Source organism: Salvelinus fontinalis, chromosome 22 (genome assembly GCF_029448725.1).
Source record: "Salvelinus fontinalis isolate EN_2023a chromosome 22, ASM2944872v1, whole genome shotgun sequence".
In the NCBI taxonomy this organism is placed as follows: domain Eukaryota; kingdom Metazoa; phylum Chordata; class Actinopteri; order Salmoniformes; family Salmonidae; genus Salvelinus; species Salvelinus fontinalis.
Window position 1 is genome coordinate 41,356,131 of NC_074686.1, and position 23,867 is coordinate 41,379,997.

The following is a 23,867-nucleotide window of genomic DNA, read 5'->3' on the forward strand; positions in this document are numbered from 1 at the left end:
AGAGAGAGAGAGAGAGAGAGGAAGAGAGAGAGAGAGAGAGAGGAAGAGAGAGAGAGAGAGATATAGAGAGAGAGACAGAGAGAGAGAGAGAGAGAGAGAGAGAGAGAGAGAGATATAGAGAGAGAGACAGAGAGAGAGAGAGAGAGAGAGAGAGAGACAGAGAGAGAGAGAGAGAGAGAGAGATCTGGAAGGGTAACACAACATCTTACATATGCTGCCCTAACTAGCTTCTGTGATTATCTTCCATCAGATATACTACGCAGACATTATACATTTGGGACACAATTATACATTTGGAAGAGATTTTATTGGCTTCAGGCCCCTCTTGCTCCTTCCTGTTTGTCATAATTTGGCAAGTACTCCACTTAAGCAACTAACCTCATTGTTCATTTAGATGGTAGTCTCCCTCATTAGATGGTAGTCTCTCTCATTAGATGGTAGTCTCTCTCATTAGATGGTAGTCTCTCTCATTAGATGGTAGTCTCTCTCATTAGATGGTAGTCTCCCTCATTAGATGGTAGTCTCTCTCATTAGATGGTAGTCTCTCTCATTAGACGGTAGTCTCCCTCATTAGACGGTAGGCTCCCTCATTAGACGGTAGGCTCCCTCATTAGACGGTAGTCTCCCTCATTAGACGGTAGTCTCCCTCATTAGACGGTAGTCTCTCTCATTAGACGGTAGTCTCTCTCATTAGACGGTAGTCTCCCTCATTAGACGGTAGTCTCCCTCATTAGATGTTGGTCTCCCTCATTAGATGGTAGTCTCCCTCATTAGATGGTAGTCTCTCTCATTAGATGGTAGTCTCCCTCATTAGATGGTAGTTTCCCTCATTAGATGGTAGTCTCTCTCATTAGATGGTAGTCTACCTCATTAGACGGTAGTCTCCCTCATTTAACGGTAGTCTCCCTCATTAGACGGTAGTCTCTCTCATTAGACGGCAGTCTCCCTCATTAGACGGTAGTCTCCCTCATTAGACGGTAGTCTCCCTCATTAGACGGTAGTCTCCCTCATTAGACGGTAGTCTCCCTCATTTAAAGGTAGTCTCTCTCATTAGACGGTAGTCTCCCTCATTAGACGGTAGGCTCCCTCATTAGACGGTAGGCTCCCTCATTAGACGGTAGTCTCCCTCATTAGACGGTAGTCTCCCTCATTAGACGGTAGTCTCTCTCATTAGACGGTAGTCTCTCTCATTAGACGGTAGTCTCCCTCATTAGACGGTAGTCTCCCTCATTAGATGTTGGTCTCCCTCATTAGATGGTAGTCTCCCTCATTAGATGGTAGTCTCTCTCATTAGATGGTAGTCTCCCTCATTAGATGGTAGTTTCCCTCATTAGATGGTAGTCTCTCTCATTAGATGGTAGTCTCCCTCATTAGACGGTAGTCTCCCTCATTTAACGGTAGTCTCCCTCATTAGACGGTAGTCTCCCTCATTAGACGGTAGTCTCTCTCATTAGATGGTAGTCTCTCTCATTAGATGGTAGTCTCTCTCGTTAGATGGTTGTCTCCCTCGTTAGATGGTTGTCTCCCTCGTTAGATGGTTGTCTCCCTCGTTAGACGGTAGTCTCCCTCGTTAGACGGTAGTCTCCCTCATTAGACGGTAGTCTCCCTCATTTAACGGTAGTCTCCCTCATTTAACGGTAGTCTCCCTCATTAGACGGTAGTCTCTCTCATTAGACGGCAGTCTCTCTCATTAGATTGTAGTCTCCCTCATTAGATGGTAGTCTCTCTCATTAGATGGTAGTCTCTCTCATTAGATGGTAGTCTCCCTCATTAGATGGTAGACTCTCTCATTAGATGGTAGTCTCCCTCATTAGATGGTAGTCTCCCTCATTAGATGGTAGTCTCCCTCATTAGATGGTAGTCTCCCTCATTAGATGGTAGTCTCCCTCATTAGATTGTTGTCCCCCTCATTAGATGGTAGTCTCCCTCATTAGATGGTAGTCTCCCTCATTAGATGGTAGTCTCTCTCATTAGATGGTAGTCTCTCTCATTAGATGTAAGTCTCTCTCATTAGATGGTAGTCTCTCTCATTAGATGGTAGTCTCTCTCATTAGATGGTAGTCTCTCTCATTAGATGGTAGTCTCCCTCATTATATGGTAGTCTCCCTCATTAGATGGTAGTCTCCCTCATTAGATGGTTGTCTCCCTCATTAGATGGTAGTCTCTCTCATTAGACGGTAGGCTCCCTCATTAGACGGTAGTCTCCCTCATTAGACGGTAGTCTCCCTCATTAGACGGTAGTCTCTCTCATTAGACGGTAGTCTCTCTCATTAGACGGTAGTCTCCCTCATTAGACGTTGGTCTCCCTCATTAGATGTTGGTCTCCCTCATTAGATGGTAGTCTCCCTCATTAGATGGTAGTCTCTCTCATTAGATGGTAGTCTCCCTCATTAGATGGTAGTTTCCCTCATTAGATGGTAGTCTCTCTCATTAGATGGTAGTCTCCCTCATTAGACGGTAGTCTCCCTCATTTAACGGTAGTCTCCCTCATTAGACGGTAGTCTCCCTCATTAGACGGTAGTCTCTCTCATTAGATGGCAGTCTCTCTCATTATATTTTAGTCTCCCTCATTAGATGGTAGTCTCCCTCATTAGATGGTAGTCTCTCTCATTAGATGGTAGTCTCTCTCGTTAGATGGTTGTCTCCCTCGTTAGATGGTTGTCTCCCTCGTTAGATGGTTGTCTCCCTCGTTAGACGGTAGTCTCCCTCGTTAGACGGTAGTCTCCCTCATTAGACGGTAGTCTCCCTCATTTAACGGTAGTCTCCCTCATTTAACGGTAGTCTCCCTCATTAGACGGTAGTCTCTCTCATTAGACGGCAGTCTCTCTCATTAGATTGTAGTCTCCCTCATTAGATGGTAGTCTCTCTCATTAGATGGTAGTCTCCCTCATTAGATGGTAGTCTCTCTCATTAGATGGTAGTCTCCCTCATTAGATGGTAGACTCTCTCATTAGATGGTAGTCTCCCTCATTAGATGGTAGTCTCCCTCATTAGATGGTAGTCTCCCTCATTAGATGGTAGTCTCCCTCATTAGATGGTAGTCTCCCTCATTAGATGGTAGTCCCCCTCATTAGATGGTAGTCTCCCTCATTAGATGGTAGTCTCCCTCATTAGATGGTAGTCTCTCTCATTAGATGGTAGTCTCTCTCATTAGATGTAAGTCTCTCTCATTAGATGGTAGTCTCTCTCATTAGATGGTAGTCTCTCTCATTAGATGGTAGTCTCTCTCATTAGATGGTAGTCTCCCTCATTATATGGTAGTCTCCCTCATTAGATGGTAGTCTCCCTCATTAGATGGTTGTCTCCCTCATTAGATGGTAGTCTCTCTCATTAGACGGTAGTCTCCCTCATTAGACGGTAGTCTCCCTCATTATACGGTAGTCTCCCTCATTATACGGTAGTCTCCCTCATTATACGGTAGTCTCCCTCATTATACGGTAGTCTCCCTCATTAGATGTTGGTCTCCCTCATTAGATGGTAGTCTCTCTCGTTAGATGTAAGTCTCTATCATTAGATGGTAGTCGCTCTCATTAGATGGTAGTCTCTCTCATTAGATGGTAGTCTCTCTCATTAGATGGTAGTCTTCCTACCTAGATGCTAGTCTCCCTCATTAGATGATAAACTCCCTAATCAGATCACCCCTCTCTCTCTCTGTTAATATCACCTCTCTCTCTCTCACTCTGTTAACCTCTCTAGGCTAGGGGGTGGTATTTTCACGTCCGGATGAAAAGCGTGCCCAAATTAAACTGCCTGCTACTCAGGCCCAGAAGCTAGGATATGAATATTATTAGTAGATTTGGATAGAAAACACTCTGAAGTTTCTAAATTGTTTGAATGATGTCTGTGAGTATAACAGAACTGATATTGCAGGCGGAAACCCAGAGGACAAACCATCCAGGAACAAACATTTTTTAGGTCACTCTCTATATTAACTTCTTGCGACTACAGGGGGTGCTGTTTTCTCATTAGCATAATTGCATTACAGATTAAACGGCTTCCTACTAAATTCTTGCTCGTACAATATGCATATTATTACTATTATTGGATAGAAAACACTCTCTAGTTTCTATAGGCGTTGGAATTTTGTCTCTGAGTGGAACAGAACTCATTCTACAGCAATTTCCCTGACATGGAGTCAGATTTCACACATTTTGGCCCCTGATCTGGAGTCAGTTTAAAGGCCACTGTGAACGCTATCAGGATACGGACACTGCTTACGTCTTCCCCTGGATGCCTTTACGTGATGACGATTTGAATGGTATCGATTGCGCAATCACAGCCCCTATAAAACAAAAACACGTGTAGGTAGGAACTCTTTTCCAGATGCGTCGGGCGCGCGGTGGACACCGACCTGCTCTTTTTTCCAAGCATTAGTGTAGCCAGTTATATTTCTCCGGTCATGTTTCTACTCGTTATAGGAGTTAAAAACATCATAAGGTAGTTAATTTAAACCGTTTTATAGCAATTTATATAAGTTTAGTGCGATTTTGGGACATTTATTTCTGAGACACTGTGAATCTCTGGGCACGGTTCCAGTTCATCCCGAACGCAATGGGCATTTCTACATGGCAAGAGGACAGCTTTCGACCAAAAGACGATTAGACCCAAGAAAGGATTCTTTGCCCAAGATTCTGATGGAAGAACAGCTCAAAGTAGGAACAATTTATTATGATAAATCGTGTTTCTGTCGAAAAATGTTAATCGCTTATGACGCCATTTTGTTTGACGTAGCTTCGCTTGGCGCAAACTGTATTGAAAAGTAAGGATAATTTAAAAAATGTAAATCAGCGATTGTAGTAAGAATTAAATTGTCTATCAATCGCTGTCCACCCTATATTTTTTAGTTACGTTTATGAGTATTTATGTATACGACTAGATCACTGTCTAATATGGCGCACGACATTGTCTGACCAGCTGGGCAACTTTTGTCATTGTCTAACCATGATTTTGGTGGCTAAATATGCACATTTTCGAACAAACTGTATATGTATGTTGTAATGTGATGTTACAGGAGTGTCATCTGAAGAATTCTGAGAAGGTTAGTGAAAAAATGTATATATTTTGGCAATGTTTACGTTATCGCTCTCTTTGGCTAGAATCAATGCTCTGGTAACGTTTGCATGTGTGGTATGCTAATATAACGATTTATTGTGTTTTCGCTGTAAGACACTTAGAAAATCTGAAATATTGTCTGTATTCACAGGATCTGTGTCTTTCGATTAGTGTATGCTGTGTATTTTTACGAAATGTTTGATGATTAGTAATTAGGTAAACACGTTGCTCTATGTATTTATTCTAGTCCATTTGTGACGGTGGGTGCAATTGTAAACTATGATATCTACCTGAAATATGCACATTTTTCTAACAAAACATAAATATGTTATCAGGTTTTTTCTTGGTTAGTGGCTATCAATATCTTAGTTTAGCCGAATTGGTGATAGCACCTGATGGAGTAAGAAACTGATGGAGTTAGAAAAGTGGTGTCTTTTGCTAACGTGGTTAGCTAATAGATTTACATATTTTGTCTTCCCTGTAAAACATTTTAAAAATCTGAAATGGTGGCTTTATTCACAAGATCTGTATCTTTCATTAGGTGTCTTGGACTTGTGATTTAATGATATTTAGATGCTACTATTTAATTGTGACGCTATGCTAGGCTATGCTACTCAGTGTGGGGGGGGGTGGGGGGTGCTCCCGGACCCGGGGTAGATACTCGTGAAAGGTTAATGGGGTTTCAATGGAAATCTAGTATTCTAAGGCAGTTGCTTGCAGTTCCTATCGCTTCCACTGGATTTCAACAGTCTTTAGAAATTGAATTATGTTTTTCCTTTGTGTAATGAAGAAGTAGTCCTGTTCAGAACGAGGGTCGAGTGAAGTGTACTGTTGTGGTTAAGGCCCGTGACCTGAAAGCACGCTCCACTTTGTTTTCCTCTGGTATCTAACACAGTTCATCCCGTCTTAAATTGTATTGATTATTTACGTTAAAAAATACCTAAAGTTGTACTATGAAAGTTGTTTGAAATGTTTGGAAAAAGATTACGGGTAACTTATGAGATATTGTGTAGTCATGTTGCGCGATTTGGAACCGGTGTTTCTCTGGATCAAACGCACCAAGTAAATGTACATTTTGGATATATAACGACGGAATTAATCATACAAAAGGACCATTTGTGATGTTTATGGGACATATTGGAGTGTCAACAACAGAAGCTCGTCAACAAAAGAATTTAGTCAAAGGTAAGGCATGATTTATATTTTATTTCTGCGTTGTGTCGTGCTTGCAGTGTTGAAATATGCTACTCTCTCTCTGTTGACATTGTGCTGTCATCAGATAATAGCATCTTATGCTTTCGCCGAAAAGCCTTTTTGAAATCTGACACGTTGGCTGGATTCACAACGAGTGTAGCTTTAATTTGGTATCTTACATGTGTGATTTAATGAAAGTTTGATTTTTATATCATGTTATTTGAATATGCCGCGCTGTATTTTCCCTGGCTATTGGCCGGTGGGACGTTAGCGTCCCACCTGCCCCAGAGAGGTTAAAAACAACCTGAGGATTGATTATAAAAAACATTTGACATGTTTCTACGACCATTATGGATACTTTTTGGAATTTTCGTCGAATGGAACGAGGCTGTAGTTTTCTGAACATAACGCGCAACCCAAATGGCATTTTTTTGTTATAAAAGTAATATTTATCGAACAAAAATAACATTTGTTGTGTAACTCGGAGTCTCGTGAGTGCAAACATCCGAAGATTATCAAAGGTAAGCAATTAATTTTATTGCTTTTCTGACTTTCGTGACCATGCTAATTTGGGGCTAGCTGTTCTAGCATTGATTGATACACTCACAAAAGCTTGGATTTCTTTCTCTGTAAAGCATATTTTCAAAATCTGACACGGCAGGTGGATTAACAACAAGCAAAGCTGTGGTTTGGTATATTTCACTTGTGATTGCATGATTATAAATATTTGTTGTAATATTTTGCGTCCTGCAATTCAGTGGTTGTTTAGGAAAATTATCCCGTAAAGGGGATTCGTAGCGCAGAGAAGTTAACAAATCTCTCTCTCTGTTAATAGCACCTCTCCCTCCCTGTTAATTTCATAATTTTACGGGTCATAAAACACTCTTCCTTCAAGTGGAATTACAACAAGGACCCCTTAGCCTAGCGATGTGTACCCATCACAACATGCCAGCTCTCTCCCTCTACAGCCAGCCATCTAGGCGGGGGATGAAAGAAAAACGCTATGCACAGCTCATCTCTTCTGGCCTTACATCCAACCATGCACAGTAATATAATTAGCCTAAAGCACACTGATAACGTATTGTTCTTTAGTGAGTATGCTGATCAGAGAGGGGAGTGCATATATCCGTATTATAGTGGAAACCTGATCTAGGTGGAGGATACATAGATCTGATACGGTGACCGTATTACCATCACACCGGCAGTCACCATTCATGACCGTTGTGTCACGCTAACTAGGCTCCTCCAAAACACACCCTGTTGCAGCTGATGGTCATTAGTATCCTACCAAACTTGCTAATGGCCAGTCGCTAATGGCCTGGTTCTCAGGGCTCTATTGTCCCTCCATCAGGTCCTAATGGCCTGGTACTCAGGGCTCTATTGTCCCTCCATCAGGTCCTAATGGCCTGGTACTCAGGGCTCTATTGTCCCGCCATCAGGTCCTAATGGTCAGGTACTCAGGGCTCTATTGTCCCTCCATCAGGTCCTAATGGTCAGGTACTCAGGGCTCTACTGTCCCTCCATCAGGTCCTAATGGCCTGGTACTCAGGGCTCTATTGTCCATCCATCAGGTCCTAATGGCCAGGTACTCAGGGCTCTGTCGTCCCTCCATCCAGTCCTAATGGTCAGGTACTCAGTACTCTGTCGTCCCTCCATCAGGTCCTAATGGCCTGGTACTCAGGGCTCTGTCGTCCCTCCATCAGGTCCTACTGGCCTGGTACTCAGGGCTCTGTCGTCCCTCCATCAGGTCCTACTGGCCTGGTACTCAGGGCTCTATTGTCCCTCCATCAGGTCCTACTGGCCTGGTACTCAGGGCTCTATTATCCCTCCATCAGGTCCTAATGGCCAGGTACTCAGCTTCATGAGAGCTCTAGCATTCAGACAGCGAGTGGAAGAGGAACAGCTGCTCTACAGCGAATAGCTATTCAGAAGCTCCTCATAACTGTTGGATGCATGGAATGAAAAATGTGTTCCCAGAAGCCCATGTTCTTTCAATAGGCTATTCAGTTGTATGAAGAAACAGTGTTTTGATGGCCTCCATTAGCCCTCTTGAAATCAAAAGGACGTTTGTTTTGAAGTTTCTGTCCTTTATTTGAGAGATATGAGAAAGATCAGGATGTCCTGATTTTAGGTACTAAACCATCTCCAAATGTACAGGTCTTTTAGGTGTCCTAGAGAAAAACTTAGAAAGCAATGGTGTTCGTCAGAGTCTCATCTTTCATAACAGTTTTGTAGGACAAACCGACACTACAAGACGTTTTGGTATGAAGACCAATTTTTCGGGATGTCTCCTGGTTTGTCAGAAGCTGCTCTAGCTCTACCACCTTTTAACGCAGATGAGGAACGGGTCATATTGGAGGATGCAAAAAAAAACGGACATCTTTATCTTAAAGAGATGGATTTTGATAGGGATTTTTTCATTATATTAATCACATTTCTGTGGGCCCGTGGGTTAAAAAGTGGAGGATCCCATTAGTTTTCTACAGGTTGTTACGTGTGCTTCCCTCTCCGGCCTCTAGGTCACCAGGTTGCTCGTTAGGGCGCACACCTGTCACCAAAGTCACCAGCGCATAATGACGCTCACCTAGACTCCATCACCTCCTCGATTACCTGCCCTTTATATGTCCGTCACTTTCTTCCCCAGTCGTCATTGTTGCAGTTTCATGTCGGTGCACTGTTAGTGTTTCTTGTTTTGTCCATTTATTTATTAAAATGTACTCACTCCCTGAACTTCCTTCCCAACGTAGATCCTTACATACTATTTCCTAATGTTAAGCACATTGCTTCGCTTCATAGCCAGACTAGCCTACCTGGCTGGCATGAAAATGAATTGTGGGAAAGCCTCCATTTGCTATTCAAGTGCATACAGATTAAATAGTTTTTCCCCTGAACTAATTTCACACATGTAATAGTTAGTGTATGTAAAGACAAGAATAGCCTGATGGGTGAGAATATGATCACTTGTGAATGATGCCCAGCCTGTGCAGTCTAAGGCAAGAAACAGTGCATGCATTTTTTTTCTCTCTCAAATTGTTCAAATCATAGCCTAGGCAGTTATTTATCTTATAACTTGTCCTTGTGGTAAAAATGATGTGGGTAAAACAAAGCTGCGAATTAAAAGTACGTATCTCGGAGCATCGTAGCACCATTAGGTTCAAAAACTCGACTGACCCAGTTGCGGCCCACTTTATGGAGGCAGGCCACTCGATTTCATCTCTACGTTATAATGGCATCGAACATGTCACCCTCCCTAGGAGACGGGGTGACCTTGATAATGTCTTGTTAAAACGAGAGGCTGCCTGGATCTTTCACTTAAAGACCCTTGCTCCCTTCGGTCTCAACGTAGACTTTGATCCGAAGACATTCTTGTGAATATTGTGACTTTGTAATTGTTTGTAAGCTTGTGTAGTCTAAAATGAATCTATGATCGTATGCTATCCATTTGTTTTTTGTATTCTGTTTGTATGCCATTTTAATATTTGAGAATTAGCCAACGATATTAGGCCACTCCTGGCCATGATTACAGACACCTGTGTGTCATTTGACCCTATATAAACGAGTCATCCCGCAGTGTTTGATTATACCCTGATGAAGCCAGCTTGGCTGTCGAAACGTTGGATATTACATTTTTGCATCTGAGCTCCTAGAGTGTGCGGCTCTCCTTTTATTTTCAAGTTTTCTACTCCGCTAGCCAGCACTTCGCCTAAATAGGTGTGCATTTCTTTTTCTTCTTATAAATCATAGCCTAGCCGATAGACTTATGTGTTTTAATAAGGTTTGTATCACAACTAAAGTGGCCAAATAACTAAGCCAGCCTATAGATCTAGGACCCCTGGAACAGGGTTGGAGGTCCCATAGCTTACAGAGCCTAGTGACACAGTTGTTCTTATAAGCCCAATCATTGTACAGTCGCGTGTGAAATGAGAGCTATGACTGGCCACTATTTAAAAGAGGATCCAAGCTTGGTCATTCTGCCTATTTATTGCTCAACACATTCATCGGCTTTATAACTGGTGTAGCCTACCTGTTATAAACGTAACAGCAGGAAGCCCTTCCTCTGTTCTCTATTCGAGGGCTTATTACCATTTTTTTTGTGGGCCAGTCTAAAATAATATATATTCCACACCTACATCAGTAGGTAATATGTAAAGACCAGATTAAATTGAGAATAGTCTGATGTGTAGAGAATATTATCAAGATATTGCCAAATTGTGAATGAGAGACTGATGAAGTGTGTCCTGCACGAGAAACCGAGCAGAGCACATTCCTTTCATGTGAGTTTTTTTTCAAATAGTCGCATCACGCAGCCCTAGAATGTATTAGAAATCAAAACATGGGCCTCCCGGGTGGAGCAGTGGTCTAGGGCACTGCATCGCAGTGCTAACTGCGCCACCAGAGTCTCTGGGTTCGCGCCCAGGCTCTGTCGCAGCCGGCCGCGACCGGGAGGTCCGTGGGGCGACGCACAATTGGCATAGCGTCGTCCGGGGTAGGGAGGGTTTGGCCGGTAGGGATATCCTTGTCTCATCGCGCTCCAGCGACTCCTGTGGCGGGCCGGGCGCAGTGCGCGCCAGCCAAGGGGGCCAGGTACATGGTGTTTCCTCCGACACATTGGTGCGGCTGGCTTCCGGGTTGGAGGCGCGCTGTGTTAAGAAGCAGTACGGCTGGTTGGGTTGTGCTTCGGAGGACGCATGGCTTTCGACCTTCGTCTCTCCCGAGCCCGTACGGGAGTTGTAGCGATGAGACAAGGTAGTAATTACTAGCGATTGGATACCACGAAAATTGGGGTGAAAATGGGATAAAAATTTTAAAAAAAAGAAAAAAAGAAAAAAAAAATCAAAACATATAGCCTACGGTTTGTATCGCAACTGAATTTACATAAATAACTCTAAATTAAAAGCATACAGGAGAACCTGTTTCAAATGATCACTTTGTTAACTGCTCAACACAGAATGTGCACACTCCCTCAGAAATAGTTTGTCTGCTAAATGAACTAGTGTAGCCCACAGCCATTGCCAGATCAAGAATATGCTATTCTTTTCCAATGAAAATGTTCTTCATATCATAGGCCAATGTTTCTTTAGACTAGCCTAAAATAAACAATGGATTCATTGTAAAGATGTAGGCCATGCTACATGGATATATTAGAAATTTTAAAATGTAGATGTTCCAAAGGTCTGCAACAGTGGCTTGTAGGCTTTGAGATACTACTACTTGAGATACTACTACATGAGATACTACTACTTGAGATACTACTACTTGAGATACTACTACTTGAGATACTACTATATCTTTAACTTTAAAAATTAATCTCTCCAGAAATAAGTCTCTCACTGTTGCCGCCTGCTACCGACCCCCCTCAGCTCCCAGCTGTGCCCTGGACACCATCTGTGAATTGATCGCTCCCCATCTAGCTTCAGAGTTTGTTCTGTTAGGTGACCTAAACTGGGATATGCTTAACACCCCGGCAGTCCTACAATCTAAGCTTGATGCCCTCAATCTCACTCAAATCATCAAGGAACCCACCAGGTACAACCCTAAATCCGTAAACATGGGCACCCTAATAGACATTATCCTGACCAACTTGCCCTCCAAATACACCTCTGCTGTCTTCAATCAAGATCTCAGCGATCACTGCCTTATTGCCTGTATCCGCCACGGGTCCTCGGCCAAACCACCACCCCTCATCACTGTCAAACGCTCCCTAAAACACTTCTGCGAGCAGGCCTTTCTAATCGACCTGGCCCGGGTACCCTGGAAGGATATTGACCTCATCCCGTCAGTTGAGGATGCCTGGTCATTCTTTAAAAGTTACTTCCTCACCATATTAGACAAGCATGCTCCGTTCAAAAAATGCAGAACCAAGAACAGATATAGCCCTTGGTTCACTCCAGACCTGACTGCCCTCGACCAGCACAAAAACATCCTGTGGCGAACTGCAATAGCATCGAAGAGGCCCCGCGATATGCAACTGTTCAGGGAAGTCAGGAACCAATACACGCAGTCAGTCAGGAAAGCAAAGGCCAGCTTTTTCAAGCAGAAATTTGCATCCTGTAGCTCTAACTCAAAAAAGTTCTGGGATACTGTAAAGTCCATGGAAAACAAGAGCACCTCCTCCCAGCTGCCCACTTCACTGAGGCTAGGTAACACGGTCACCACTGATAAGTCCGTGATAATCGAAAACTTCAACAAACATTTCTCAATGGCTGGCCATGCCTTCCTCCTGGCGACTCCAACCTTGGCCAACAGCCTCGCCCCCCCCGCTGCTACTCGCCCAAGCCTCCCCAGCTTCTCCTTTACCCATATCCAGATAGCAGATGTTCTGAAAGAGCTGGAAAACCTGGACCCATACAAATCAGCTGGGCTTGACAATCTGGACCCCCTATTTCTGAAACTGTCCGCCGCCATTGTCGCACCCCCTATTACCAGCCTGTTCAACCTCTCTTTCGTATCATCTGAGATCCCCAAGGATTGGAAAGCTGCCGCGGTCATCCCCCTCTTCAAATGGGGAGACACCCTGGACCCAAACTGTTACAGACCTATATCCATCCTGCCCTGCCTATCTAAGGTCTTCGAAAGCCAAGTCAACAAACAGATCACTGACCATCTCGAATCCCACTGTACCTTCTCCGCTGTGCAATCCGGTTTCCGAGCCGGTCACGGGTGCACCTCAGCCACGCTCAAGGTACTAAACGATGTCATAACCGCCATCGATAAAAGACATTACTGTGCAGCCGTCTTCATCGACCTGGCCAAGGCTTTCGACTCTGTCAATCACCATATTCTTATCGGCAGACTCAGTAGCCTCGGTTTTTCTAATGACTGCCTTGCCTGGTTCACCAACTACTTTGCAGACAGAGTTCAGTGTGTCAAATCGGAGGGCATGTTGTCCGGTCCTCTGGCAGTCTCTATGGGGGTACCACAGGGTTCAATTCTCGGGCCGACTCTTTTCTCTGTATACATCAATGATGTTGCTCTTGCTGCGGGCGATTCCCTGATCCACCTCTACGCAGACGACACCATTCTGTATACTTCCGGCCCTTCCTTGGACACTGTGCTATCTAACCTCCAAACGAGCTTCAATGCCATACAACACTCCTTCCGTGGCCTCCAACTGCTCTTAAACGCTAGTAAAACCAAATGCATGCTTTTCAACCGTTCGCTGCCTGCACCCGCACGCCCGACTAGCATCACCACCCTGGACGGTTCCGACCTAGAATATGTGGACATCTATAAGTACCTAGGTGTCTGGCTAGACTGCAAACTCTCCTTCCAGACTCATATCAAACATCTCCAATCCAAAATCAAATCTAGAGTCGGCTTTCTATTCCGCAACAAAGCCTCCTTCACTCACGCCGCCAAACTTACCCTAGTAAAACTGACTATCCTACCGATCCTCGACTTCTACAAAATAGCTTCCAATACTCTACTCAGCAAACTGGATGCAGTTTATCACAGTGCCATCCGTTTTGTTACTAAAGCACCTTATACGACCCACCTGTATGCCCTAGTCGGCTGGCCCTCGCTACATGTTCGTCGTCAGACCCACTGGCTCCAGGTCATCTACAAGGCTATACTAGGTAAAGTGCCGCCTTATCTCAGTTCACTGGTCACGATGGCTACACCCACCCGTAGCACGCGCTCCAGCAGGTGTATCTCACTGATCATCCCTAAAGCCAAAACCTCATTTGGACGCCTTTCCTTCCAGTTCTCTGCTGCCTGCGACTGGAACGAATTGCAAAAATCTCTGAAGTTGGAGACTTTTATCTCCCTCAACAACTTTAAAAATCTGCTATCCGAGCAGCTAACCGATCTCTGCAGCTGTACATAGTCCATCTGTAAACTACCCACCCAATTTACCTACCTCACCCCCCATACTGCTTTTATTTATTTACTTTTCTGCTCTTTTGCACACCAGTATCTCTTCTTGCACATGATCATCTGATGATTTATCACTCCAGTGTTAATCTGCTAAATTGTAATTACTCGATTTATTGCCTACCTCATGCCTTTTGCACACATTGTATATAGATTCTCTTTTTTTTCTACCATGTTATTGACTTGTTTATTGTTTACTCCATGTGTAACTCTGTGTTGTTGTCTGTTCACACTGCTATGCTTTATCTTGGCCAGGTCGCAGTTGCAAATGAGAACTTGTTCTCAACTAGCCTACCTGGTTAAATAAAGGTGAAATAAAAAATAAAAATATGAGATACTACTACCTGAGATAGTACTACTTGAGATACTACTACCTGAGATACTACTATATGAGATACTACTACCTGAGATACTACTATATGAGATACTACTACTTGAGATACTACTACCTGAGATACTACTACTGGAGATACTACTACATGAGATACTACTACATGAGATACTACTACATGAGATACTACTACGTGATATACTACTACGTGATATACTACTATGTGATATACTACTATGTGAGATAGTACTATGTGAGATAGTACTATGTGAGATAGTACTACATGAGATAGTACTACATGAGATAGTACTACATGAGATAGTACTACATGAGATAGTACTACATGAGATAGTACTATATGAGATACTACTATATGAGATACTACTACATGAGATACTACTACATGAGATACTACTACATGAGATACTACTACGTGAAATACTACTACGTGAGATACTACTACATGAGATACTACTACATGAGATACTACTATATGAGATACTACTACATGAAATACTACTACATGAAATACTACTACATGAAATACTACTACATGAGATACTACTACATGAGATACTACTACATGAGATACTACTACATGAGATACTACTACATGAGATACTACAACATGAGATACTACTATGTGAAATACTACTATATGAGATCCTACTACATGAAATACTACTATATGAGATACTACTACATGGGATAATACTACATGAGATACTACTACATGAAATACTACTATATGAGATACTACTACATGAGATACTACTATATGAGATACTACTACATGAGATACTACTATATGAGACACTACTATATGAGATACTACTACATGAGATACTGCTACATGAGATACTACTACATGAGATACTACTACATGAGATACTACTATATGAGATATGAGGTACTACTACATGAGATACTACAACATGAGATACTTCATGTGCTTATGTAAATGACCAGCAGATATTTGCATGACTGTTCCCGGCTGACGAAACGTCATGCTCGCCACAGCCGTAGGAGTACAGTAGGTTACAGTATATCGTCTGTTCGATGGGATGTGTTCAGAAGTCAATGCCTTGTTGACCTGCTGTCCTGATGTTTTACGTCATTATATCTACTGAAGGGGCTTTTGTGAAGGTAGAAGCTTTAGCTTTACTTCTTAGGACTTAGGGACGGTGCCCTGACATGTCAAAGGAATCAGTAATGGACTACTCACAGACTAGAATGAGGAGGAGGAGGAGGAGGAGGTAGATTACAGGGAGAGACAGAGAATGAGAACATTAAAGTCAGTGAGAGAGAAAAGAGAGAGAGAGAGGGAGCAGGGGGGAGAGAGCAGGAGAGAGAGGGAGAGAGAGGGAGAGAGAGAAAGAGAGAGAAAGAGAGAGAGAGAGAGAGAGAGAGGGAGAGAGGGAGTGAGAGGGAGAGAGAGAGTGTGAGAGAGAGAGAGCGAGCGAGAGAGGGAGGCATATGTTACCTCTATAGGTTTTGCAAGACTTTATTTCAGTATAGGAAGTTACCTTCATAGATGGCTTTGAAGCCTTGTCCACTGACAGCATAGTCTGACAGCAGCCACAGTGTTAGCCTGGGTCCTGTGCTCACTATGGGCGACGGCAGCTGGAACCCTGTCAATCTACGGAAACACAGGAATGGACACAAGTCATCAGAAACATACACAGAGAGAGGAACGTTCAGCAAACAGCAATGTGATATAAGACGGGCAGGACGGACAAAGACTTACAGAGCGAGCCATCTGGAAATCAGTCCAGGACCAGTTTTCACAAAGCGTAGAAGGGCTGATCTAGGATCAGTTTAGATTATAATTTAAAAAGACAGGGAGGACCTGATCCTAAATCAGCTCTCTCTTACTCTGAGATACTTTATGAATATGGGCACATATAGTAAGAGCTCTAATAACAGGTTATTAACAATCAAAACAACTGTAGCTGGTACAAATAGCAGCAAATACTTCAGGTCAGATTACCCATCATACAACACAAGTACAGTTCAACAAAACCATCTCGGCTAGACAGGTATTTGATATTTTGGTATTTTATAAGGATCCCCATTAGCTGTTGCGAAAGCAGCAGCTACTCTTCCTGGGGGTCCACACAAAACATGAAACAATACAGAATGACATAATACAGAACGTCAATAGACAAGAACAGCTCAAGGACAGGAATACCTCAATAAAAATAAAAGGCACACGTAGCCTACATCAATACACACCAACTATCTAGGTCACATAAGGGAGAGGCGAGGTGTTTGCTTTCATCTGTTTTTAAAACCAGGTTTGCTGTCCATTTGAGCAACATGAGATGGAAGGTAGTTCCATGCAATAAGGGCTCTATATTAATACTGTACTCTTTATTGAGTTTGTTCTGGATTTAGGGACTGTGAAAAGATCCCTGGTGGCACGTCTGGTGGGCTAAGTGTGTGTGTGTCATAGCTGTGTTTACGGTGACCATGCAAACATTTTGGAATTTTCAACACATTAATGTTTCTTATAAAAAAAATAAGAAGTGGATGCTCTCTTCTCATCTCTTGGCCAAGAGAGAATGACATGCATAGTATTTACAGTATATCAGCCCTCTGATTACAATGAAGAGCAAGACATGCTGCTCTGTTGTGGGCCGGCTGCAGCTTAACTAGATCTTTCCTTGCAGCACTGGATCACACGACTGGACAATAATCAAGATACAATAAAACTAGAGACTGCAGGACTTGCTTTTAGGAGTGTGGTGTCAAAAAAGCAGAACATCTCTTTACTACTGATCGACCTCCCCCCCATCTTTACAACCATTGAATCTATATGTTTTGATCATGACAGTTTACAATCTAAGGTAACGCCAAGTCATTTAGTCTCCTCAACTTATTCAACAGCCACACCATTCATTACCAGATTCAGCTGATGTCTAGAACTTAGGGAATGATTTGTACCAAATACAATGCTCTTAGTTTTAGAGATGTTCAGGACTACTGGTTACTAGTCACCCATTCCAAAACAGACTACAACTCTTTGTTAAACAAACTTACAAAACGAACGTGAAGTTATATATGAAAAGTGCAGACACAGGCAACTAACACATAGACAATCACCCACGAAATACTCAAGGAATATGGCTGCCTAAATATGGACCTCCCAATCAGAGACAACGATAAACAGCTGCCTCTAATTGAGAACCAATCTAGGCAACCATAGACATATAACTACCTAGACTAGTCAAAAACCCATAGACATACAAAAACAACCTAGACAAGTTAAAAAACTAAACAATCCACCGCTTGTCACACAATGACCAAACTAAAATAATAAAGAAAACAAAGAATACTAAGGCCAGGGTGTGACTGCTGTTAGAACCATTAAAGGCAGTTTTACCGCTCTTGGCTAGTGGAATTACCTTGGAGTGGCTATAGAGTCAGCTGCCAGGAGGTTTGTCATTATTGATAGATACTAATTGTTCTAACTTTACAAAATTCTAACTTTCAAATCTTTACTTCATTATCAGTTTTTTTATGCATGAATATAGTGGCTCGTTTAATTTGCCCACTTAGCCAATGAAGTAATCCTTAAATTAATTGGCAACATCACATGGTGTAACGGTCCTGACCTGTTTTATGTTGTTTTTGTATGTGTTTAGGTCAGGGCATGTGTTTTGGGTGGGCAGTCTATGTTATCTGTTTCTATGTTGGTTTTGGTTGCCTGGTATGGCTCTTAATTAGAGGCAGGTGTTTTGCGTTCTCCTCTAATTAAGAGTCATATTTAGGTAGGGTGTTCTCACTGTTTGTTTGTGGGTGATTGTCTCCTGTGTCTGTGTCGATGTTACACCATACGGGATTGTTTCGGTTTGTTCGTGCGTTTTTGTAGTAAGTACTTGTTCGTTCGTTCTGCGTGTGTTATGTCAGTTCGTCGTACGAGTCTGTCTATTTTCGTTTTGTTAGTTTATTCAAGTATAGTTTGTTTTGTTTTGTCTTGTAAATAAAATTCATCATGTTTTCACAACCCGCTGCGCCTTGGCTCGATCACTACTCCTCCTCTTCTTATGAAGAGAGAGAGGAACGCCGTTACAGAATCACCCACCATTCCAGAGCCAAGCAGCGGAGTAATTGGAGTAAGGGACAGGAAAAGAAGGAGCAATGGACATGGGACGATATATTGGACGGAAAGGGTTGCTACACATGGGAGGAGATCCTGGCTGGTAGGGATCGCCTCCCATGGGAACAGCTGGAGGCACTGAGGAGAGCAGAGGCTACCGGAGAGAGGAACCGGAGCTATGAGGGAACGCGTCTGGCACGGAAGCCCAAAAAGCCCGTAAGTAATTCCCCAAAATTTCTTGGGAGGGGGCTAAGAGGTAGTGGGCCAAGGGCAGGTAGGAGACCTGCGCCCACTTCCCAGGCTTACCGTGGAGAGCGGGAGTACGGGCAGGCGCCGTGTTACGCAGTAGAGCGCACGGTGTCTCCTGTACGAGTGCATAGCCCAGTGCGGGTTATTCCACCTCCCCGCACTGGTAGGGCTAGATTGGGTATTTAGCCAGGTGTCATGAGGCCGGCTCAACGCGTCTGGTCTCCAGTGCGTCTCCTCGGGCCGGCATACATGGCACCGGCCTTACGCATGGTTTCCCCGGTTCGCCTACATAGGCCGGTGCGGGTTATTCCACCTCCCCGCACTGGTCGGGCGACCGGGAGCATTCAACCAGGTAAGGTTGGGCAGGCTCAATGCTCAAGAGTGCCAGTACGCCTCCACGGTCCGGTATTTCCGGCGCCACCTCCCCGCCCCAGCCTAGTACCTACAGTGCCTACACTACGCACTAGGCTACCAGTGCGTCTCCTGAGCCCAGTTCCTCCTCCACGCACTCTCTCTGTAGTGCGTGTATCCAGTTCGGTGCCTCCAGTTCCGGCACCACGCACAAAGCCTCCTGTGCGTCTCCAGAGCCCTGAACACACTGTATCTTCTCCCCCTACTAATCCTGATGTGCTTGTCCTCAGCCCGGTGTCACCAGTGCCGGTACCTCGCATCAGGTATAGAGTGGGCTTTGAGAATACAGTGTGCCCTGTCCCTGCTCCCCGCACTAGTAGGAAGGTGCTTATCCTTAGCCCGGTGCCTCCAGTTCCGGCACCACGCACCAGGTCTACAGTGCGCCGTATCCGGCCAGAGCCATCCGTCTCCCCAGCGCCATCTGAGCCATCCGTCTCCCCAGCGCCATCTGAGCCATCCGTCTCCCCAGCGCCATCTGAGCCATCCGTCTCCCCAGCGGCGTCTGAGCCATCCGTCTGCCATGAGCCTGCAAAGCCGCCCGTCTGCCATGAGCCTGCAAAGCCGCCCGTCTGCCATGAGCCTACAGAGCCGTCCGCCAGACAGGAGCCGCTAGAGCCGCCCGCCAGACAGGAGCCGCTAGAGCCGCCCGCCAGACAGGAGCCGCTAGAGCCGCCCGCCAGACAGGATCTGCCAGAGCCGCCAACCAGACAGGATCTGCCAGAACCGCCAACCAGACAGGATCTGCCAGAGCCGCCAACCAGACAGGATCTGCCAGAGCCGCCAACCAGACAGGATCTGCCAGAGCCGCCAGCGAGCCATGAGCAGCCAGAGCCGTCAGAGAGCCATGAGCGTCGAGAGCCGTCAGAGAGCCATGAGCGTCGAGAGCCGTCAGCCCGCCATGAGTGTCGAGAGCCGTCAGCCTGCCATGAGCGTCGAGAGCCGTCAGCCTGCCATGAGCGTCGAGAGCCGTCAGCCTGCCATGAGCGTCGAGAGCCGTCAGCCTGCCATGAGCGTCGAGAGCCGTCAGCCTGCCATGAGCGTCGAGAGCCGTCAGCCTGCCATGAGCGTCGAGAGCCGTCAGCCTGCCATGAGCGTCGAGAGCCGTCAGCCTGCCATGAGCGTCGAGAGCCGTCAGCCTGCCATGAGCGTCGAGAGCAGTCAGCCTGCATAGACCTGCCAGAGTTCCTCAGCCAGGATCTGCCAGAGTATATCAGCCGGGACCTGCCCCTTGTCCCGGTGCTGCCATTTATCCTGGTGCTGCCCCTTATCCTGGTGCTGCCCCTTGTCCCGGTGCTGCCCCTTGTCCCGGTGCTGCCCCTTGTCCCGGTGCTGCCCCTTGTCCCGGTGCTGCCCCTTGTCCCGGTGCTGCCCTTTGTCCCGGTGTTGCCGCTTGTCCCGGTGCTGCCCCTTGTCCCGGTGCTGCCCCTTGTCCCGGTGCTGCCCCTTGTCCCGGTGCTGCCCCTTGTCCCGGTGCTGCCCCTTGTCCCGGTGCTGCCCCTTGTCCCGGTGCTGCCCCTTGTCCCGGTGCTGCCCCTTGTCCCGGTGCTGCCCCTTGTCCCGGTGCTGCCCCTTGTCCCGGTGCTGCCCCTTGTCCCGGTGCTGCCCCTTGTCCCGGTGCTGCCCTTTGTCCCGGTGTTGCCCCTTGTCCCGGTGCTGCCCCTTGTCCCGGTGCTGCCCCTTGTCCCGGTGCTGCCCCTTGTCCCGGTGCTGCCCCTTGTCCCGGTGCTGCCCCTTGTCCCGGTGCTGCCCCTTGTCCCGGTGCTGCCCCTTCTCCTGGTGCTGGCCGTTTATTTAGGGGATGTGAGTTTTAGGGTGGTCATTGGGAGGGGAAGACAGAAACGGGGAGTGACTATGGTGGTGTGGGGACAGCGTCCAGAGCCGGAGCCACCACCGTGGTCAACTGCCCACCCAGACCCTCCCCTGGACTTTGTGCTGGTGCGCCCGGCGTTCGCACCTTGAGGGGGGGGTTCTGTAACGGTCCTGACCTGTTTTATGTTGTTTTTGTATGTGTTTAGGTCAGGGCATGTGTTTTGGGTGGGCAGTCTATGTTATCTGTTTCTATGTTGGTTTTGGTTGCCTGGTATGGCTCTTAATTAGAGGCAGGTGTTTTGCGTTCTCCTCTAATTAAGAGTCATATTTAGGTAGGGTGTTCTCACTGTTTGTTTGTGGGTGATTGTCTCCTGTGTCTGTGTCGATGTTACACCATATGGGATTGTTTCGGTTTGTTCGTGCGTTTTTGTAGTAAGTACTTGTTCGTTCGTTCTGCGTGTGTTATGTTAGTTCGTCGTACGAGTCTGTCTATTTTCGTTTTGTTATTTTGTTAGTTTATTCAAGTATAGTTTGTTTCGTTTTGTCTTGTAAATAAAATTCATCATGTTTTCACAACCCGCTGCGCCTTGGCTCGATCACTACTCCTCCTCTTCTTATGAAGAGAGAGAGGAACGCCGTTACACATGGTTGTGTGATGAATAAACCATCTGATTCTATGAAAGGTGGAGTTGAATTTGTCTTTCTGACAAAACATTTTTTCTTCTCCATAATTCTTTATATCATTGATCTCAACTTCATGTTACTGTTTATTCTACTTTTTATCGAGTTTAGTTGAGTTACTTAATTTCTCAATTAAGTAAGACAGTCAGACAGTAAGACAGTCAGGCAGTCAGACAATAAGACAGTAAGACAGTCAGACAGTAAGACAGTCAGACAGTCAGGCAGTCAGGCAGTCAGGCAGTCAGACAGTCAGACAGTCAGACAGTCAGACAATAAGACAGTCAGACAGTCAGACAGTCAGACAGTCAGGCAGTGAGACAGTCAGACAGTCAGGCAGTCAGACAGTCAGGCAGTCAGACAGTCAGACAGTCAGACAGTCAGACAGTCAGAGAGTGAGTAAGTAAGACAGTAAGACAGTAAGACAGTCAGACAGTCAGACAGTCAGACAGTCAGGCAGTCAGACAGTAAGTAAGTAAGTCAGTCAGACAGTCAGACAGTCAGACAGTCAGACAGTAAGACAGTCAGACAGTCAGACAGTCAGACAGTCAGACAGTCAGGCAGTCAGACAGTCAGGCAGTCAGACAGTAAGTAAGACAGTCAGACAGTAAGACAGTCAGACAGTCAGACAGTCAGACAGTCAGACAGTAAGACAGTCAGACAGTCAGACAGTCAGGCAGTCAGGCAGTCAGGCAGTCAGACAGTAAGTAAGTAAGACAGTCAGACAGTCAGACAGTCAGACAGTCAGACAGTCAGGCAGTCAGGCAGTCAGACAGTCAGACAGTCAGACAGTAAGACAGTAAGACAGTCCGACAGTCAGACAGTAAGTAAGTAAGACAGTCAGACAGTCAGACAGTCAGACAGTCAGACAGTCAGACAGTAAGACAGTCAGGCAGTCAGACAGTCAGACAGTCAGACAGTAAGTTAGTAAGACAGTCAGACAGTAAGACAGTCAGACAGTCAGACAGTCAGACAGTCAGGCAGTCAGACAGTAAGTAAGTAAGACAGTCAGACAGTAAGACAGTCAGACAGTAAGACCGTCAGACAGTCAGACAGTAAGACAGTAAGACAGTCAGGCAGTCAGACAGTCAGACAGTCAGACAGTCAGGCAGTCAGACAGTCAGACAGTCAGGCAGTCAGACAGTCAGGCAGTCAGACAGTCAGACAGTCAGACAGTCAGACAGTCAGACAGTCAGACAGTCAGACAATAAGACAGTCAGACAGTCAGGCAGTAAGACAGTCAGACAGTCAGGCAGTCAGACAGTCAGGCAGTCAGACAGTCAGACAGTCAGACAGCCAGACAGTCAGACAGTCAGACAGTCAGACAGTCAGAGAGTGAGTAAGTAAGACAGTAAGACAGTCAGACAGTCAGACAGTCAGACAGTCAGGCAGTCAGACAGTAAGTAAGTAAGTCAGTCAGACAGTCAGACAGTCAGACAGTCAGACAGTCAGACAGTAAGACAGTCAGACAGTCAGGCAGTCAGACAGTCAGACAGACAGACAGTCAGGCAGTCAGACAGTCAGGCAGTCAGACAGTAAGTAAGACAGTCAGACAGTAAGACAGTCAGACAGTCAGACAGTCAGACAGTAAGACAGTCAGACAGTCAGACAGTCAGGCAGTCAGACAGTAAGTAAGTAAGACAGTCAGACAGTAAGACAGCCAGACAGTCAGACAGTAAGACAGTCAGACAGTAAGAAAGTCAGACAGTCAGGCAGTCAGACAGTAAGTAAGTAAGACAGTCAGACAGTAAGACAGTCAGACAGTCAGACAGTCAGACAGTCAGACAGTCAGACAGTCAGACAGTCAGGCAGTCAGGCAGTCAGACAGTCAGACAGTCAGGCAGTCAGACAGTCAGACAGTCAGGCAGTCAGACAGTCAGACAGTCAGACAGTCAGGCAGTCAGGCAGTAAGACAGTAACACAGTCAGACAGTCAGACAGTAAGACAGTAAGACAGTCCGACAGTCAGACAGTCAGACAGTCAGACAGTAAGACAGTCAGACAGTCAGACAGTCAGGCAGTCAGACAGTAAGTAAGTAAGACAGTCAGACAGTAAGACAGTCAGACAGTAAGACCGTCAGACAGTCAGACAGTAAGACAGTAAGACAGTCAGGCAGTCAGACAGTCAGACAGTAAGACAGTCAGACAGTCAGACAGTAAGACAGTA

The 23,867-nt window shown here is 45.4% G+C and overlaps 1 protein-coding gene across 1 annotated transcript in view; it reads right to left on the minus strand.

Annotated features, from left to right (window-relative positions):
- The window catches only part of LOC129820314 (CUB and sushi domain-containing protein 2-like), a 625,656-nt gene that overhangs the window by 406,055 nt on the left and 195,734 nt on the right, over positions 1–23,867 (minus strand). Inside the window, exon 3 of the mRNA XM_055877382.1 lies at positions 15,979–16,091. Coding sequence (XP_055733357.1) covers positions 15,979–16,091 — 113 coding nt within the window. The remainder of the gene's footprint in view (positions 1–15,978; positions 16,092–23,867) is intronic.